General features: G+C 36.4%; 1 protein-coding gene across 1 annotated transcript; it reads left to right on the forward strand.

Moving 5' to 3' along the window:
- The first annotated feature begins 7604 nt into the window (after nucleotides 1-7604).
- Nucleotides 7605-18884, forward strand: LOC101570255 (vomeronasal type-2 receptor 116-like). Its single transcript, XM_012512939.1, is given in 6 exon segments — nucleotides 7605-7664; nucleotides 8102-8350; nucleotides 9588-9815; nucleotides 10749-10872; nucleotides 16354-16356; nucleotides 17944-18884. Coding segments are annotated over 6 exon segments (1605 nt in total).
- The last annotated feature ends 232 nt before the right edge of the window (nucleotides 18885-19116 follow it).

Below are 19116 nucleotides of genomic sequence, written 5' to 3' on the forward strand. Positions count from 1 at the left end.
TCTATCTTATCCTTTGAATAACTACTATGAAGACTACAATATGTAATGCATAAATTACTGTAACAGTCCTATCAATCTGGTTTGAAACTGTTTGATTGCTATTTTATCTTTTTCTCATTAAAATGAATAAAAAATAAAATAATTCTATAGTGTGATCCATTTAGGAGCATCTGTAATGGCATCTCCACCTAGGACATTTTAAGAAATACTTAACAGAAAATCTAGCCAGGAGGAGGTAGCTCCTGGGATATTGCTGTCAGTGGAACAGGATTAAATCATGAGGTACAGGTGGAGAAGATGATTCTCAAATATAATTTCTGTCTTGTGTTTTTGTCCTGGACACCAGACCTCAGATGTGGAGCCCTGAGTGACAATTTGGAGGCAAACTTCTCCAGGGACATGAAGCAGGTACTAGCGACAAGAGATGAAGCATCAGAGTGTCCACCTGAGTCTGAGATAATGGCATAGTGTAATGCATGCACATGAGCAAGCACAAACACCCACCCACACACAAGATATTGATATACCTGGCTCAGACTGTGATTTTGCTCTTCACATCGAAAATGTTGCTTTTGATTGCTATATTTCTTCTTCTGCAGCTTCCTTCCTTAGTTTATGCTTTTGAAAATGAACCCTGTCTTCGCCAAAGGAGCACCAGTGTGCACAAGGATGGAGACATGGTGATTGGGTGTTTCTTGTCTCTTTATTTCTTCATGTACTATACTGGTATTGTTGATATACAGCCTACTAGAGAACTCTACTTCTTTCAGTAAGTGTCATTTTCATTTATTTGTTTTCTTTCTGGACATCAAGCGATCATGCCTAGAGATAATGCCTAGACATCCATGGATACATGAATCAATATTTTCTATAGTGTCACCTGTTCTGTCCACCCTCATGTGTACAGCAGGCATAAAATGTGGACTGTTTTTATATATTTGAATGTGGGAAGAGAACATTCTTTTTGTTTGTATTCCTAGCATTTTTATTTCATTATTTGAGCCTGAGAGGGACCCCACTCATCGCACACTCACTCATCACACACTCTGTGGTTCTTGTCTTTCTCAGCCCTGGCTGCCACTGCATGGAATGAGGTGACATTCTTCTTTTCGATTGTGTTCCTTAGACTGAACTGAATACTAAGTGGATATTGCCAAATGTGCCCTAGTGCATTGAAGGGTTTGCTGAAGTTTCTCTCTTTCTCTGAGCATGAAATTTCTTCCATTCTTACATATTCACTTCTGATGTTTCTACCCTTTCTTCTAGGAGTAACTTCTTGTAAATATTTAGTTTCCATTTGAAATAATAGTATTCTGCATCTTCTAGATGGATAAGAAAGAAACTCCTTGGGATCTGATCATGGTAACAGTGAGTTTCAGCTCTTAACAGGACACCTACCAAAATTGTAATGTGTGATAGCCATAAAAAAGCCACAGCACTGTTATGACCAAGAAAGATCTTTCTGTATTTTAGTTTTAACCCTTCCTACAAGGGGTGTGCTCCAGAACTGCTGCCACTGCAAGCTGATCCCAGAATAAGAAATGAATCATCTGACAGACTTTTCCCATCCATGTGATTCTTCCTCAGTTGGATATGTGTATCTTTTCGATATTCAAATTCTATTGTATCAGGTTTAATACCAAACATATAGTTAAAATATGAGTGTTACTATTGGTCAGAGATTTCCAAAGAATTGCTTGTGCTTTTGTGATAAAAGATGTCACTGGAACAAATCAACTCTCACAGAAGATACTGACCCTCAGTGGTCTGTGGCAGCTGCCCATAGTTAGAGTTAAAAGTAAATATAGAAAGATCTTCCTTGGACTGAACACAGTGGCATAGCCTTGTTCTACGTATTGCACATTAGGATTTTGGTGGGTGTCCTGGTATGAGCAGGAACTCACTGTTAACCTTGCCAGCTCCTAAGTTGTTTCTTTCCTACCTGTCTAGAAGACACAGATGTTTGATCCCTGAGGCACCTGGCCAGTTCTAGAGGACTATAGACTCATTTCTTGTACTCATGCACAAAGTTGGAACATTGCCCTTTTTGTGTCAACTGGTACTTAAGGGGTATCCCTAGTTTAAGGACTTGTGGATCCCATCCATAGAAAGGACACTTGTCAGGACTTTTTCCAATCAGAACCCTAAAAACACACGAAGGGGTTACTCAGCACTGGAATTGGAATTTCAGATATGGAAACTCTTCCAACCTGACAATGTGAATTTTACTGTGTTTCCTTCTTTTCTGTGTCATCATGTGTGTGTCAGCTAATAGTTTATTAACTTTGTTTTATTGTGTTTACCTTGGTGATAAAGGTTTTTATTATTTGTGAATCCAGGCCCCTATATTACACAGCTGTGACTATGATTTCTTTGATGCTGTACCATATTTGGGAGCAGAGACAGCAGAGTAAGGATTGTGGCCTCTCACTTCTATAGACATAGTCTGTATCTGATTCATACTTTTTGTTTGCTTACTGGCTATTGAACTCAGGACCTTGCATTTGTCAGGCAGTTATTTAAGACACTGAGCTATCTCCCAGCTCCTCTTTCTTTATAATATCCAGATGTTTCCTTATATTTTTATTCCCGGACACATTGACATGCTTACATAGTATGTGAGACAGGGTCTTCCTGTGCTGACTGTGGTACTGGAAAATATCTGGGCTCATGAATTTCCTGTTTCAGCATCTTGAACAGCTGGCATGACAGACACTTGTTATTAAACTCTGAATATATCTTTTATCCCATCATTTTCAAAAATGTGTGTTGTTATAGATGTACTTAGTATACAAACTTTGATCCTGGTGCCTGCTACTGAATGTTTCTTGTTAGTGACAGACCAGCAGTATTTTTGTATGTTTACTTAGAACAATCTGCTGGAAAACCTTTAAGCCCTGTGAGAGGGTTAGTTACTCCTGTCCCTTATGGAAATTTATGAGAAGGGTTTTGTTTGATCAGGACATGAACCTCAGTATAGAAAGCACTGAAATGTGGTTTGTATGAGGAGGAGAATTCTGAATGGAGGTTGGGCCAGTGTGCACTTAGATCTCACCAGGAGCCTAGAGGGGGATCATGAGGGAGTCTGCCTAATCGTTCCTGAGGGGATCATAACTAAATACTGCCCAGTTTGATCCGAGGCATCTGAGTAGGGTGGGCATGATCAGGTATCAGCCTTTATCAGACTTCAAGACTAGTGCAGGTGTGTAGGACGTGTTTCTGTTCCTAGGAGGACAGGGTGAGCTTCCTACTCTGCTCTTGTCCTCTGCTGTCCCCACATATGCTCAGAGACTCAGGCAGTTTGGCAGGTAGCGCTGCGTTTGACCCACACTTTTTGAACTCTGTCTATGGCTGAAAAGAAAGCACATGTACTTTTGAGTTTCTGTGCCCAGTCTGAAGTATCCACCATGCAAAAGTGTTTAGGGCCTCAAAATCTACAGAATTTACATTGCTCTCAAAAGGAGAAGGAAAGAAATTTTGGAAAATAAAAATGTTTATACATAAGCAATTCATGTATTTCTGATCTACCATATATTGAAGAATCTAATTTTATATTTTTAAGAATTATTTTTCAGATATGCAAATACAGGTACCATTTGATTTATACTTTAGATTGGATAGCACTGTAGCTTTTGTTCACATACTAATAGACACCATCAAAGTGGCATCATTCTGTATATTTTTATCAATGCATTTCCTTACATAGTATTATAAATATTCACAGTAATTATCATTACTGCACAACACGTTATTTAAATATACCATAATTTAGTTCTCACTCATTTTGGGAGGTTCCAAATTTTGTAATTAATGCTTTGTGTCATGTAAAGAGGGCAACAGATGTCTGATACTTAGAGGAGCGCTCACTGATCAAAGGTGAAGTACGTTGAAGAGTAAAATGGCTGCGTCCAAAGTTATATAGTTTTTAAATTATCTTATGCACATTATCAAATTGCATACTAAACAAAATAAGTGCATTTTCAGCTCAGAGAAGTCACATTTCTTTAGCCTTTACCCTGGACAATTGGCCTTAGTTAACGTTAAACAAGTGACGTCATGTTGGTAGTATGAGCAGGTTCTTTATTACCGTTTGCATTGTTCATATGGCTTGCATTACTTTATGAGTATATCATTTGATTATGTACTCCTCGATAATTTTTTATCTTAGAAAAGAACTTCTAACTTTTTAAAAATGTTTTGCATATTAAGGACAAAGAAATATGGTTGAACAAATATTTTTAAAAGGATTTACTTGGCATTTCACTTGTTGTTAAGTATTTTTACATAAATCATGCTTAGCCAGACATAGATATGAGCTTCTAGGTTAGGAATACGTACCTGTCATTCATATTTTTCTTATTCCTATTTTCACTGCATCTCAATGTATAATGCTGAATATATTTTTCTCTTGTTCATTACTTTGATATTCTAACAAAGTATTGTCTCTGGAATTTATTTTCTGAAAAAAATGTACATTCGCTGGTTGTCAAAATAGTTTTTTACTGTGAACAACACAATTTAATTTTATGAATTTCATTTCATATATGACAAAAATGGTAGGCAATAATCAAACAGAAATACATAGAGATTAGATAGATTAATGATGGATATATAGAGACTGATATAGATAGATGTTGGGAAAGACTCACGGGTACCAACTGCAAACAAAGATGCACAGACGTTCAATGCAAGCAAAGGGAGGGCTCGAGCAAAAAGGCTGCTGTCTGCCTTTGGTCTTTTTTATATATATATTGAGTCTCTGCCTTAGAGGTACATTAGGAGAACATAACAAGATCTCATTCGATGTTTCCAAGACTAATGTTTAGGCTATAGTAAGCATTAGAACCTGCTAGGCATCTGGGAGCAAGCACACAAGAACAGGGTGTCCTTGACTTCCAAGTGTTCTTGGTTACTCCTGCAGCTCTTGCCACCCTGTTTTCTTTTTCCTCATCTCACATGTCCTGCAGATTATGTAGCATGCCTCTATAGTAAATCTTTCTTATCCCAACAGACAGAGGTTGCTTTTTAATAATCTGTCCTATTGATGCTTTGATTAGTTAGTTTTCTGTATATAACATGCTTTTTTCATGTTCTACTTCATTCCTTCCATAGATTTTTCAGATTTCAGAGCATTTTTATAAGTGTTGTTATTAATATAAAAGTTCTTTTCTTTTAATGTTTATGCATAGTGTCTACACTGACAAAATGGTTTTATTTTAACATTTATAATATATGCTTTTAGTGCTTTTATCTCTGTATTGAATCTTAGGGCTTAATATCTTTTTCTTGGTTTGAAAATCTGTAACATGTGTATTTTTGTATGTTACCTGGTTTCTGTCTTTGCTTCTGATGCCTGTTCTAGCTCATTTTTACTTTTCACAGTAAACATAAATAATTATTTTAAATGTCTTATTGTTTATTTTGTTAAGGATATTGCTGCAACATATATATTTTCCCCCAAGGGACTTTCACTTACCAATTTTATATTTGAAATCTCTTTACTTTTCTTCATTAACTTAGTTTGTGCTGTGTCTATAGCAGAATTTTTTAAATTTTTATGTAAATAATTTTATTACTAATAGGATATTCATGACTGCTTCCCTCTTCAATTCTTCGATTCTTTCTTAATTGCAGAGTATTTATTCTATGACTTAGAAACTCCAAAACAGGGGCCCGTGAGATAGCTCAGTGTCTAAAATACCTGCTTAGGCAAGCTCAGGGCAGCACATGAGCTATGATTCAAACCCAGGGACTACATGACATGTCAGAACTGCCTGCTGGCTAAGGCAGTTTATTATCAAACAAATAAAATACACTGAGCTTTAAAAGGCTCAAATCAACAACTTCTGACAATTTCCATTTGTGCTTATGACTCACTACTCTTATGGACTACTGGAGTATATTGGGTTATTTTGCTGAATTCAAGTACCTACAATCTTTGGACTGGCATCAAGTAGGAAAAGGTCTTTTAAAGTCTTTTCCAAATACAGCTTCTCTAACAGCAATGGAACACCTATCTCTGACAAAACAGAACAAAAAGGGGATGGAAATAAGGACTATTTTGTAGTGAAAAAAATATGTATGTATATACAAAATAGGATAGCTATACAGCTACTTTTTTCTTCATTCAGTGAGAAAGGTTTGTACTAATATTGTTTAGACAAGATATCATGTCTGCATCTTGTCCTCTGAATAATTACTATGAAGGCAACAATATCCAATGTATTAATTATTGCAGGAGTCCTACTAACTTCTTTTGAAACTGTTTCATGGCTATTTTATCTTTTTTCTCATTAAAATGGATAAATTTTTTTAAAAAATTCCAGTTGTGTCAGCGAGCCTACCACCAGGACACACTGAAAGAGCAATTAATTGATATGAAGTGCGGTGGCACCCACCTCTAATCCCAGCACTTGAGAGGCTGATATTAGAAAATCACTATGAGTCTGATCTGTGTAGCAAGACCCTGTAAACCTTATATTAAATACAAAAAACCCACCCAACTACAGAGCAATAGTAATTAATGAAAATACTCTTTATAGACAGCTTCTTTAAGAAGCTTCATGACACAACATTCAAACAAGATTGCACTTTGTCAATAGTACATTCAGTTTTCTTTAAATAAATCTTTAGGAGGGGAAGGGTGGAGCAAATGTCTATGCCTTGAATCCCTAGCTGGAGGGTGAGGCTGTACGCCTGACCTGCACCCCTGACCTGCACCCACCTTGTGACTCACTGCTTTATTCTTTAAGCAAAATATAAATTTTGACCTGAAAGAATTTCAGAGTTCTTAATTGCATATTTATATTTCTAAAGATGTACAAAATGTAATTCTGTATAGAAATTTTAGTCTGAATACAAATAGCAAGGTCATATTCACTCCATAACAAATATAACAGAAGGATTAAGCAACTCTTCTTGGAGTCTAGTAAGGATGCTAAGCTCTTTCATGAGAAGCCCATGCTCCTATTGATCTAATTGCAATTGCCTTCTAAAAAGTCAATATTCTAACATCATATTTTTTTAAAATAAATTATTTTCTGAATACAGGATCTCATTGCACAGTTCAGATTAATACTGACCCTCCTGTCTGAGCCTCCACAGCATATGGATTAAAAGCATGCAACACGATGCCTGAGATTCCTGGGCTGGCACGGCATGAAGTACTGAGGATTGAACACACTATCTTGCACTTGCCAGGCTGGCTTAGACCGCTGAGCTATCTGCCCAGTCCTAACATCATCACATCCATACTTGATTCTTAATAGTGTGTGGAAAGAATACTACCATTCAGGGTGTAAATGGTGCTGGACTGGATTGGAAAATGATCATTGATTGCACATTTCCCTTAAGGTCTTCTGTGCTCTCTGTTCGGACTTACATCGAGCAAGTACCAGAACTACCTGGCCTTCATTTTTGCCATAGATGAGATCAACAGGAATCCTCATCTGTTACCCAACATTTCTTTGGGCTATGAGTTCCATAATTTCATTAGCAGTCATTGAAGAACACAAGAAAATTCCTTTGTTTTGCTCACAGGACAACATGAGATCCCTAATTACATTTGTAGAAAAGAAAGCAAGGGTGTAGCAGTACTGACAGAAATGCCATGGGAAACCTCAGCTCAGATTGGACCATTGCTGGAGCTCTATAAATTTCCACAGGTGAGGCTTGGTGGGGCAGGAAAATAGGGAAGAACATTCATGGTGCTTCACATACCTGGAAATGATGTCAACAGCTATTGTGTCCTACCTTTTCATGAGGTAGAACCAAAGGACACTTGGAACATTAAGGGTTAAAGATGAGGTAGATTAACTTCTTTCAAGGTATATAATGTACCAGAGTACAAATACTGAGACTTAGTGTCTTAATTACAATTTTGTTACTTTTTCCTTTTTGGAATCAAAGACAATGTCAAAAGGGAAAATATTTTTGCATATCTTAATACATTCATTCGTTTAAAAAATATCTCCTGTGGATGATGTTGATATTAATGGAAGAAGCATGTGTCTTTTTACACAAGTAGGAAGTGCTATTCAGGGCTACTGTTGTCCTTTCCATCAACACTCTAGTGTGTTTCCCAATTTTATTTTCCTTTAAGGTTACCTTTGGCTCATTTGATCCTACACTGATGGACAGCGGCCAGTATCCTTCTTTCCATCAGGTGGCTCCAAAGGAGACATACTTGGTCCTTGCCATGGTGTCCTTGATGCTTCATTTCCACTGGACCTGGGTGGGCCTGCTCATCACAGAAAGCTATAAGGGTCTTCAGTTTCTCTCAGATATAGGAGCTGAGATGGACAGGAACAGAGTCTGTGTGGCCTTTGTGGAAATGGTGTCAACAGCGACTGTGTCCTATCACTCAGCTGGAAAAAAAAACATGACATCCTGACTGCAGAGACATCATCTATCAACTTGGTGGTCATTTACTATGATACTGATAGTGCAAATGATGTAAACTTCCACATAGTGCAAAACTTAGTGACTTGGAAAGTCTGGGTGACAAACTCACAATGGCATGCTGACCTGGATGGGAGAGATTTCATCAGAGACCCATTCCATGGGATTCTTGTTGTTTCATATCACCATGAAGAGATTTCAGGTTTCAAAGATTTTGTCCAGGAAGCTACGCCTCTCAAATACCCAGAGGACACTTACCTTGTTATGTATTGGTCCAAGAATTTTGATTGCTCATTCTCTGATTATTACTGTGCATTGAAGAACTGTACCCCTAATTCCTCTCTGGCTTGGTTGCCTCTGAATTGTTTTGAAACAGCTGTGAGAGATAGGAGCTACAATATATACAATGCTGTCTGTGCTGTGGCCCATGCCCTCTATGCCATGCTTTTTGAAGAAGTACAAAGATCACCAATGAGAATTAAGGAAGTAATGATGTTTTCTCCCTGGAAGTTAATGTGCCTTCCCTTGGATGTTAGGCGATGTCATCACGGTGCTTCGTTCAAGCTAGTCTATGTGATTCACCGAAGAATATTCGAACAATTTCTGCAAAATACTAGACATTGAGAATCACACTTATTATTAAACAGGTGATTTTTGTGGTAATTGGAAATGACCTTCTATCTACTATCCACTGTATCCAACCTAGTATACATGTAAGAAGCATGAGGCCAGCTCTTTGCTTCTGCCTCTAGCAGGTCAATGTCTTACACATGTATACATGTTCCACATTTTTTCTCTAGACAATAGAAAACCTGTAGTCACTTATAGAACTAAAGGCATTAAACTTGACTGTTTATGAACCCATTTTTTGGTAGATTCTAAGGGAATAACCAGGTAAAATGAAAGCTGTGTGTTTCACATGTTTTGAATTCACAGTTGTTGTTTTCCCCAACATAATTCTACACAATTTTACATAGTTTTTCTTATAACATTGTTTTCTGAAATTGGGTGAAATTTATTGACATGGTGACTTTCTAGTCCTGAAATGTTTTCATGCTCTATTTTAATAGACACTAGTGTTAAAGTCACTAAATGTTAAAGAGATTGAAGATGCTTATGCTCTGCCCCCACATAATTTCTGTCTTTCTCCTGGAGCCCTGTTCTCATAGGGCAATGTGTCTTTTTAGATACATCTCTTTCTGAAGAAGATTCAATTTTCCAGTCCTTCTGGAGAACTAGTGAATTTGGATGAGAGACAGAAACTGGATTCAGAGTACGACATCCTCAATTTTTGGAACTTTCCAGAAGGTCTTAGACTTAAAGTTAAAGTTGACACATTTTCTTCCCATGCTCCACATGGCCATAAATTGACTGTATCTGAGGATATGATAGAGTGGGCCACAGGAGTTGCAGAGGTATGTCCCACCTAATCACAGCACACCGACTAAACACAAGTAAATGAAACACTGGCAGAGGCTTAATGCCACAAATTTTTCACACGTAATTGTCACATGTGAAAATTTGATAACAATAATGAGTTTTCCATTTGAAAAAATGTTTGCTACTTTTTTGATAGGTGGAAATGAAGTGCATGTAATTTATTATTTTCTAAGTATATTTCATATAATGAAATAAGTTTAGTATGCAACGACATAATTTTGCTTATGTATGCATACAAATTAAGTTTTTTTCCTCTATCTCTGTTGAAAAAAGTAAATATCTAAGAAGATGGTCTTAACCATCCAGCAGAAAAGTATAAAAACAAAATATAAGAAGTAAAGCCATGCTGTTATGTTGAGCTGTACGAAACTCAGGTCAACAATTTCTGACATTGCCAATCAAGCAGAAGACCCAATACTATTATGGGCTACTGGACTCTTTTAGTATATTTTGCTGAGTTTACACACCTATAATATTTAAATGATGGAACTTAACAAAAAAAAAGGGGATACAGATGAATGTCCATTTTGTATCTGTGTATTCAAAGTGGTTAGGACACAGGTATAGTTAATATTCTCTTAATGAATAGAGTGATTTGTTCTAATAGTGTTTGTAAATAGGATATCATGTCCGAATCTTGTACAGCAATTAACCACTAGGAAGAATGTATGCAATATGTTAATTATTGAAACTGTCCTACCAATTTGATTTGAAAAAAAATAATACTAATAATATTCACTGTAGTTTTTGATCATATCTTGTCTTTAAGAAATATTTTGCTAATTATTTTGTTATATTTGTAATTAAACTTGTATGAGGCCAGGCTGGCTCTACAAATTTTAAAATGTTAAAATATAAATTAAAAAATTAAAAAATGAAGAAGTTAACAACATATATTTTTTACTTAGACTCCCTGCTCAGTCTGCAGTGAGAGTTGCTATCCTGGATATAGAAAGAGCCCTCAGGAGGGAAAGACTCCCTGCTGTTTTGATTGCATCCCTTGTACAGACAATGAGTTTACCAATGACACAGGTAGGAGCATCTCGTCTGGACGCTTTCTCACTGTGTATGGTATTCAGTACATTCATCCAGGAAATGGTAAAATTGTAGATGACACCAAAGGTAAAACTCCTCCTTAACTTCTCAAGTTATTAGTTCTAGAGTGCTATTGACTGTTGCAAAACACATTTTCCCCTTTCAAATGTACTGAAATTTATTTTCCTTTTATACCAGTTTTATACATCATTCTTTTTGTTTGGTTTTTTCAATGCTAGAAGTTTAACCAACATGTGCTAATATCAATGGTCTCTCTGCTCAGATATTCTTATTTTTATTATAAGGCAGAATATCACTATTTTGCCTCAGACTGCCCTAAACATTCACCAGACTTGTCTCAACACACTGATTATCTGGAGTAACACATGAACATTGCTACATCTAAATACATTGTTTTATTTTTCCTGCTCCACTAAAGTATTACTTGATCAAGTCAAGCCCTGTTCCTCTAGCCACATCATCTGTGTTCTATCTCCACCGTGAATTTGAATGCAGAGCTGTAATAAATCCAACTCTTTACAATCTTTGGAACCACAGCATGATTCCATTCAGGATAAGGACAGGCACACTTCATTTTTCAGTGTCTGACACTACTTTTCACACATGGCATTTGCTCAGAGAGACTAAGTTGCATTGGATATAAAGGATTGTGTCTGATGAACAATATGCTTATAGCACTGCACAATCCAACTTTTAGGATTAATCTCCCTAGTCCTGGAATGCATAGTGCAGTAGGGAAGATATCCTACAGCATAAAATGGAGTATGAACCACAGAAATGCAAGGATGATGTTCACACAGAATATGGGGTTTAACAAGTCATAATATCTAGACTTCAGGAGCAGTCATGGACCTCTTTACAGAAGTGAAAACTTTAGTGTTATACCAGAAGAAATAGTAGCAGCATGAATCCTTCTCAGGATTAATAGACATACTGGCACATTCCCCACTCATGTGATAGTCAAATAACCTAAAGGAGAATGCTGTGCTATTGCAGTATGGATAAAATGAGGATGGAGATTGAAATATTCCATAAAATTTGTGAAATCTAATGTCGAAGAACATTGCACATCATGAGTACTACTTTGGGGATATTTAGCTTTCTTGCAAATCATGACGTGGAATCAACTTCCTGCTGAATAAGTTTTTATTTTTTTCAAAAATCAGTACATTGCCTATTGTTATCTTCTTACTGGTTATCCATAGTACAAGATGCAGACATGATATTTTGTCCAAATACTGATACCACAAATCGTTCTTCTCATTGAATTAAGAGAAAGGAGCTGTGTATCCATTCTAAATATTTGGTATATACAGATACGATACGGTCCTTCCTTTGTATCTCTATTTTTGTTTAGTTTTGTTAGAGATGAGTATTGCATTAGCATTTAAATATTGTAGGTGTGAGAGTTCAGCAAAATAATCCAATATAGTCCAGTAGTCGATAATAGTAGTGGGTCATCTGTAGGGCTGGCAATGTCAGAAGTAGATGCCATGAGCCTTCCACAGCTCAGCATATTAATATGGCTTTACTTCTTTTTTTTTTTTTTGGCAAAACCAGGGATTGAACTCAGGCCCTTGCACTTGACAGGGAAGTGCTTATTACACTGAGCCATCTCCCCGGCCCCATTATGGCTTTACTTTTTATAGCTCGTTTTTATACTTTTCTGCTGAATTGTTAAGTCTAAGATAAAGACCTATATAACAAGAAATGTATCTTTGTATATGATCAGGTCACTCAAGTCCCCTCAGGATTTATCCTGTTACCCTGTACTGCAATTTGCAGATCCTTTGTCAGTGTCAGCCAAGTGGATGAGTCACAGTCATTGTTTGACCGATTTGCTCCCTGTGAAAGCCTGAGAGAATGTTTTCTCTCTAGGTGACTGTCCTTAGGCACACCCTACATCATCGATAACATTACTCTGTGGCCCCATAATCTCCTTGATCAGAAAATTAGGGACACAACTGAGCTACATGATATTAAAGTACAGGTTCACCTATGTCCTGAGTCTTCACTGATCTTGAAAGGCTAGGGCCAAAATGTCATCTGTCTTTGCAGCCCTTCTTTTTCTCTAACTTTTAGTCTGCAAACTTAGGTTCTTAACCCTCCAGAAGAGAGGCTTATTATTACCCTACAACATATGCAGTTGGGTTTAACCTCACTGTCTAAATATCAAACATCTTGGGAATGACATGGAACAGGTGTTTTCCATATAGTATTAATATGGTAAAATTAAATCTGTAGACAATATGGAGAAAAAAAATAAAAATAAAAATAATTAAAATATGAATAATCCATCACATATTTTACACAGAAAATTAGAAATCTACCCATATACAGCATTTTAGCAGGACAGTCCTGTGAAATTTTTCACTTTTCTCTTTTTTACATTTATTATCCTTTAAAAAAAACATTTACTTGAGAGACAGTATGGCAACAATTGATATGTCATGACAAGCAGTACATATGTAGCAGACCAGAATGGCAGGCCTTCCAAGTGTGGCCTTTCTATTACATATTGCTTTCTTCAGTGCAGTTGCTTAGTTCACAGGTATCAGCATATATAGTAAGTCGTGGTAAGAATCCTACCAATTAACTGCTAGTTTTGAAACCTGCTGATGTTTCTCAGGATCATTGCTTTACCCATCTTGTGCATATGAATGTATGGCATGGCCCCTGTGATTTTTGTAAGCTTTTCTCCGTGCCCTCTCCTTGCTGTCCAGTCCTCAAGTTTTTCCTTTCCTTTTAATTGTGTTATAACTTCCTATTTCTGTTTCTTCTTTTCAATTCTTATACTAGGGAGACTATATGATATTTACACACGTAGGTCTAGTTTATTTCACTTATGAGTATATCAACTGGCATCCACTCAAATGTAAATGCTACAAGTTTATCATTCTTTATAGCTGAGTAATACTCCATTGTATAAAAATACCACATCTTTTTCACCCACTCTTCAGGTGACGGGCATCTTGGTTGCTTCCAAGATTTGACTATTACTAATTGTGCTGCTGTAAACATAGGTACAGATATCTCACTATGATATGACATTTTCAGTTCCTCTGAGAAAATTCCCAGTAGGGGGATAGCTGGCTTAAATGGGATTTCCAGACCTAGTTTTTTAAGGAGTCTCCACACTGTTTTCCATAATGGTTGCACCACTCTACAGTCCCACCAGCAGTGGGGAAGGGTCCCTTTTTCCCTATAGCCTCTCCAACATTTGTTGTTGGTTGATTTCTTCATGATAGTCATTCTTTGTGGGATGACATGATATCATTGTTATTTTAATTTGTATTTCATGGATGGCCAGTGATATGGAGCATTTTTTCATATATTTATTCAATTCCTTAATTTCATCCTCTGAGAAGTGTATATTCATCTCAGATGCCCATTTCTGGATTGGGTCTTTAAATTTTGGAGCCCTAATGTGTTTTAGTTCTTTATAAATTCTAGAGAGCAGACCTTTGTCTGAGTGCTTATTGGTAAAGACATTTCCAAATTTTTGGGTTGTCTTTTCACTTTGTTGGTAATTTCTTTTGACCTGAAAAGCTTCTGAATAAGAGGAGGTCTCAGTTGTTAATTCTTTCAAGTATTACCCATTCAATTTGATTTTTGTTCATGAATGCTTTCTCTACCTCTATGTCTTCAAGAGTTCCTCCTACTTTCTCTTCCAGGAGATTTAGTGTTTCTGTTTTAATGTTTATATCTTTAATCCATCTTGACGTTAGCTCAGTCCATGGTGATAGACCTTGGTCAAACTTTAGTTTTCGGCATGTAGAGAGCATTTTATCCAGCACCATTTGTTAAGATGCTATCTTTCTTCCACTTATCTTGTTTCACCCCTTTGTTGAAGATTAGGTAACTCAGTGTGTTCGGAGAGGCCTTTGCATCTTCTAATCTACTCCATTGCCCCTCAGGTCTACGTTGTTTCCAGTACCATGCTGATTTTACCACTGTAGCCTTGTACTATAATTTCAAGTCAGGAACTGTGATGCCTCCTGAACTTGTCTTAATTTAGTTTTGTAGTTGATGTCAATTTTTACTTCAAAAAACATTTATTATGATTTCAAATAATCTCTGAAATACATCAGGAAGGGTTGTGTACTGTATCACGTAGTTATTTTGAATATATGTTCTCCATAAGTATGGGAACATGGTACTTTTTAAAAACATTGTATGCGCACATATAGAGGACAATGCACCCAATAATAGCAGTCAATACGTGACTCTGGGTGTATAATCCTCAAACACATAGAGTATATCAACGGGAACAGACTACAAATTTAAAATCATGTCCAGTTGAAAGTCCTCTGAGCTGAAGCTGAAACTATACTGAGACATATATATGCGTTTTACATTACATATACTTTTTATTATTTTTAAAATACTTTTCAGAGACTACAGGATGCTAAAGAAAAAAATTAATATTCTATTATTTTTCCAAACATGTATAACTTTATCTGTTCATCTGCACAACGGATTTGTCGATAAATATAATAATAATATACCAACTACTGTTAATTAGCTCTTCCTGATTTGAAAATCTGTAACACATGTACTGTTATATGTTACCTTGTTTCTGCCTTCTTTGTATTTGTTTCTGCATCTGCTTTATTCTTCAAAATATTATAAAAGTAGAAAAAAAAACTATAGAGAATTTTACAAAACACATTAATAGATATTCAGCAATGGTTGTTGTATTGTAGAATGTGACCTTAAACTTAGTTGTTTACATTAACAAATATAAAAATTTAAATTTACACAAATTTATAGGAAATAAGAAGAAATAAAAGCATTAACTGCTTATTCCAATAGACCAGCATATATCAACAGCACAGTTATCCAAGCTATACTGAATATATACATAAGTATATATGTATATGTACGTACTTAAGTATACCTGTTTCCCTTGTTTCTTTTGTCCTTTTCCTCTTCCCAGTTATTCCTACCCTTTGTACGATTCTTTCCCTATCACAGTATTTATTGTGTCTTTAAAATTTAATCTTCTCCTTCAGATGTTTACAATAGTGAGACAATACCGTATTTGCACAAGTTGGTCTGATTATTTCATTTATGGTTATGGTCTGTAGTAGCACCTATTTACCTATAAAAGCCTTGACTTTGTCTCTTTTTATAACTAAGTAATAGTCCATTGTGTAAAAATAAAACATATTTTTCATCCATTCATGAGTTGATGGGCATTTGTGTTGATTTCAAGATTACATATACTTTTGTGATGTCCTGTATTTAGATTAAAAAAGCCCAAGTTGTGCATCTGAAGTATGCATCACACCCTAGAAAAAAGTAGAGCAAGTGGAGTACAAAGAAAATAAAAGATGGGATACAAACTGAAAGGCATTTTTAGAAAATTAAGGCAGAGAAGAAGTAGAGTTAAATAGGATTCTGGTAACACACTGACGACTCAATGCAACTGACAGAGAAGAGAAAAATTGAAAGCGGGTATATTATGAAAGAAAGGTATCTATTAGGACAGTTACATAGAAACTTTTCATATGAAAGTATAAGCTACTGCATACGAATCTTTGCTCTGAAATCTATAAAACCACAAGAAACGTTGGGAAAACATCCTTAGTACAACTTGAAAACTTCATAGTACTAGCATCGTTACAGTTCCAGGTTTATGAATAGATGGGATCTAATAGCATAATGTTTCTCTGCAAAATATTGATTGATAATATTACCAGTGAAATTTATTGGCATTCAAAAGCGTGCTGACACCATTCTTACAGAGGAAAAGATTGAGGACAATCAATTTGTTTTAAGAAAGGAACCAAACTGCTTTACTAATAGTTGAAACTACACTTACAAGAAACAAAGTTCACAGTCAGCTTTCCTTTTTATACTGAATTCACATGTTCTATTCCAAAACTCAGTTTATAAAATATAATTGAATGCAATAGCTCCTGGGAAAAGTAAAACAAAGCTACTAAATGGACATTGTATAGCACTGTACAACTCTGTAATGTAGAAAGAAACATCAGTAAAGGCATTTTTTAATCCCGTGGGGAGGAGGAGGAGAAAAGTCTCTAAATTCCTCAAAACACGGTGTTTATGGTATCATATAGCACAATGCACAAATTGTGGTCCATGTTTCAAAGCAGGAATGAGAGAAAAGCTTTCTGTATCTGACTTCTACCTGGCATTACCCCATTCATCATGTTCAGTGCAATGAAGAAATCACACAAAACAACATAGAGAAACATGACTGACAGGATTTTCCAGTGATATTAATTTTTAAGTACAACATCTATATGAATGAATAAAATGACACTGGATTTCATTATGGGGAACACAAGAGTGCTTACGGAATAAGATGATTATCAAAAATAAATTTTGTTTCCACACCTCAATCACAAGGCACTCACAGATGAAATATTGATTCCATAACATTTAAAAAAGCACTTTCTAAGATGGAGAACCTAAACAGTGACAACACATTTCATTCAATAGGTTTCTTCCTTCGTACCTCCCTTGGACCTAGCAAATTATGCAAGCTTCTTAATACGAGGTTCGTTCATTGAAATATCTGAAGAAGCATGAATAGACATTTCACTTAGCTTGAATAAATGAAGTAAGAAATAAAAATTGATCCTTCATTACTTTGCAAAACTAGAATATTTTATCGATATACCAGATTAAAAGGAAAAATAAATATGAAATAATGTTATTTAGCAGTTAATCTCTATATACCACTCTGTTAATTTGTGTTTAGAAAAACATGGAAAAGTGAGGTGAGGTGAGGCATGCCTTGAATCCAGGGCTCTGAGAAGTGAGAGGAAAATATTTTAAGCAGTGGCAGCATAATGATTTAAGGAGAACTTTTCAAAAAATAATAGTTTAAAGGGAATGGAGACGTATCTCTCCAAAGTTAGAGTTCTATCTCTCATAAAGTAAAAGACACAGAAAGAAAAAAGAACAAGAAAAATTTTAAAAAATGAGAATTTAATTCAAACAAGTCCAGAGTTTCGGGAAATAGGTTTGTGAAGTAAATATTAAATGTAGGCAATCAAATATTTGTTTTCCTAGATATGGAGCAGTGTGTAAAGTGCCCTGTTCATCAATATGCCAATGCTCAGAAAAATCAATGCGTCCAAAAATCTGTGACATTTCTGGCTTATGAAGAACCCCTGGGGAAGGCTCTGGCTGGCACTGCCTTCACTCTCATTGTGATCATAGCTGCTGCTCTTGGGCTCTTTGTGAAGCACAGAGACACTGCCATTGTGAAGGCCAACAAAAGGGACCTCAGCTACACCCTGCTCATCTCCCTCACCTGCTAATTCCTCTGCTCCTTGCTCTTTATTGGCCCTCCCAACACAGCTACCTGCATCCTGCAGCAGACCACGTTTGGAGTTGTGTTCACTGTGGCTGTTTCTACTGTCTTGGCCAAAACCATTACTGTGGTGCTGGCCCTTAAGGTCACTGCTCCAGGCAGAAGGATTAGGAAGTTGTTGATATCAGGGGCACCAAACTACATCATTCCGACCTGTTCCTTAGTCCAACTCACTCTCTGTTCAATCTGGATGGGGATAAATCCACCCTACATTGACACAGATGCACATTCTGAACATGGCCACATCATCATTGTGTGCAACAAGGGCTCCCTCACTGCCTTCTACTGTGTCCTGGGATACCTGGGCTCCCTGGCCCTAGTGAGCTTCACTGTTGCTTTCCTGGCCAGGAACCTGCCTGACATATTCAATGAAGCCAAGTTCCTGACCTTCAGCATGCTGGTGTTCTGCAGTGTGTGGTTCACCTTCCTGCCCATGTACCATAGCAGCAAGGGGAAGGCCATGGTGGCCACGGAGGTCTTCTCGATCTTGGCCTCTAGTGCAGGGCTTCTTGCCTGCATCTTTGTCCCCAAGTGTTACATTATATTGGTAAAAGTAGAGAAAAATTTTCCGACTGGAATCAGGGACAAAACACATTTTGTGAGAAAGAAGTCTTCTTATCATAAACATATTTCCTAATACACATAGATTTCCTGAATTGAAAGCTAAACCATATTCAAAGTCAGATACTACAGTCTACTATGGGCCTCATATTCTTACTAAGTGATACAACTTCTTTTTCTAATAGCAAGATGTCAAGTAGAAACTGCAGCCCTCATCACTTGAAGCTGATTATTTTCTGGATATTTTCTTTTCTATTTATTCCAGAATTCATTCTATTGTTATGACTGTCTTGTCAACTTTGTCTTTC

This window comes from Octodon degus, unplaced genomic scaffold (genome assembly GCF_000260255.1).
Source record: "Octodon degus isolate 3935 unplaced genomic scaffold, OctDeg1.0 scaffold00290, whole genome shotgun sequence".
NCBI lineage: Eukaryota > Metazoa > Chordata > Mammalia > Rodentia > Octodontidae > Octodon > Octodon degus.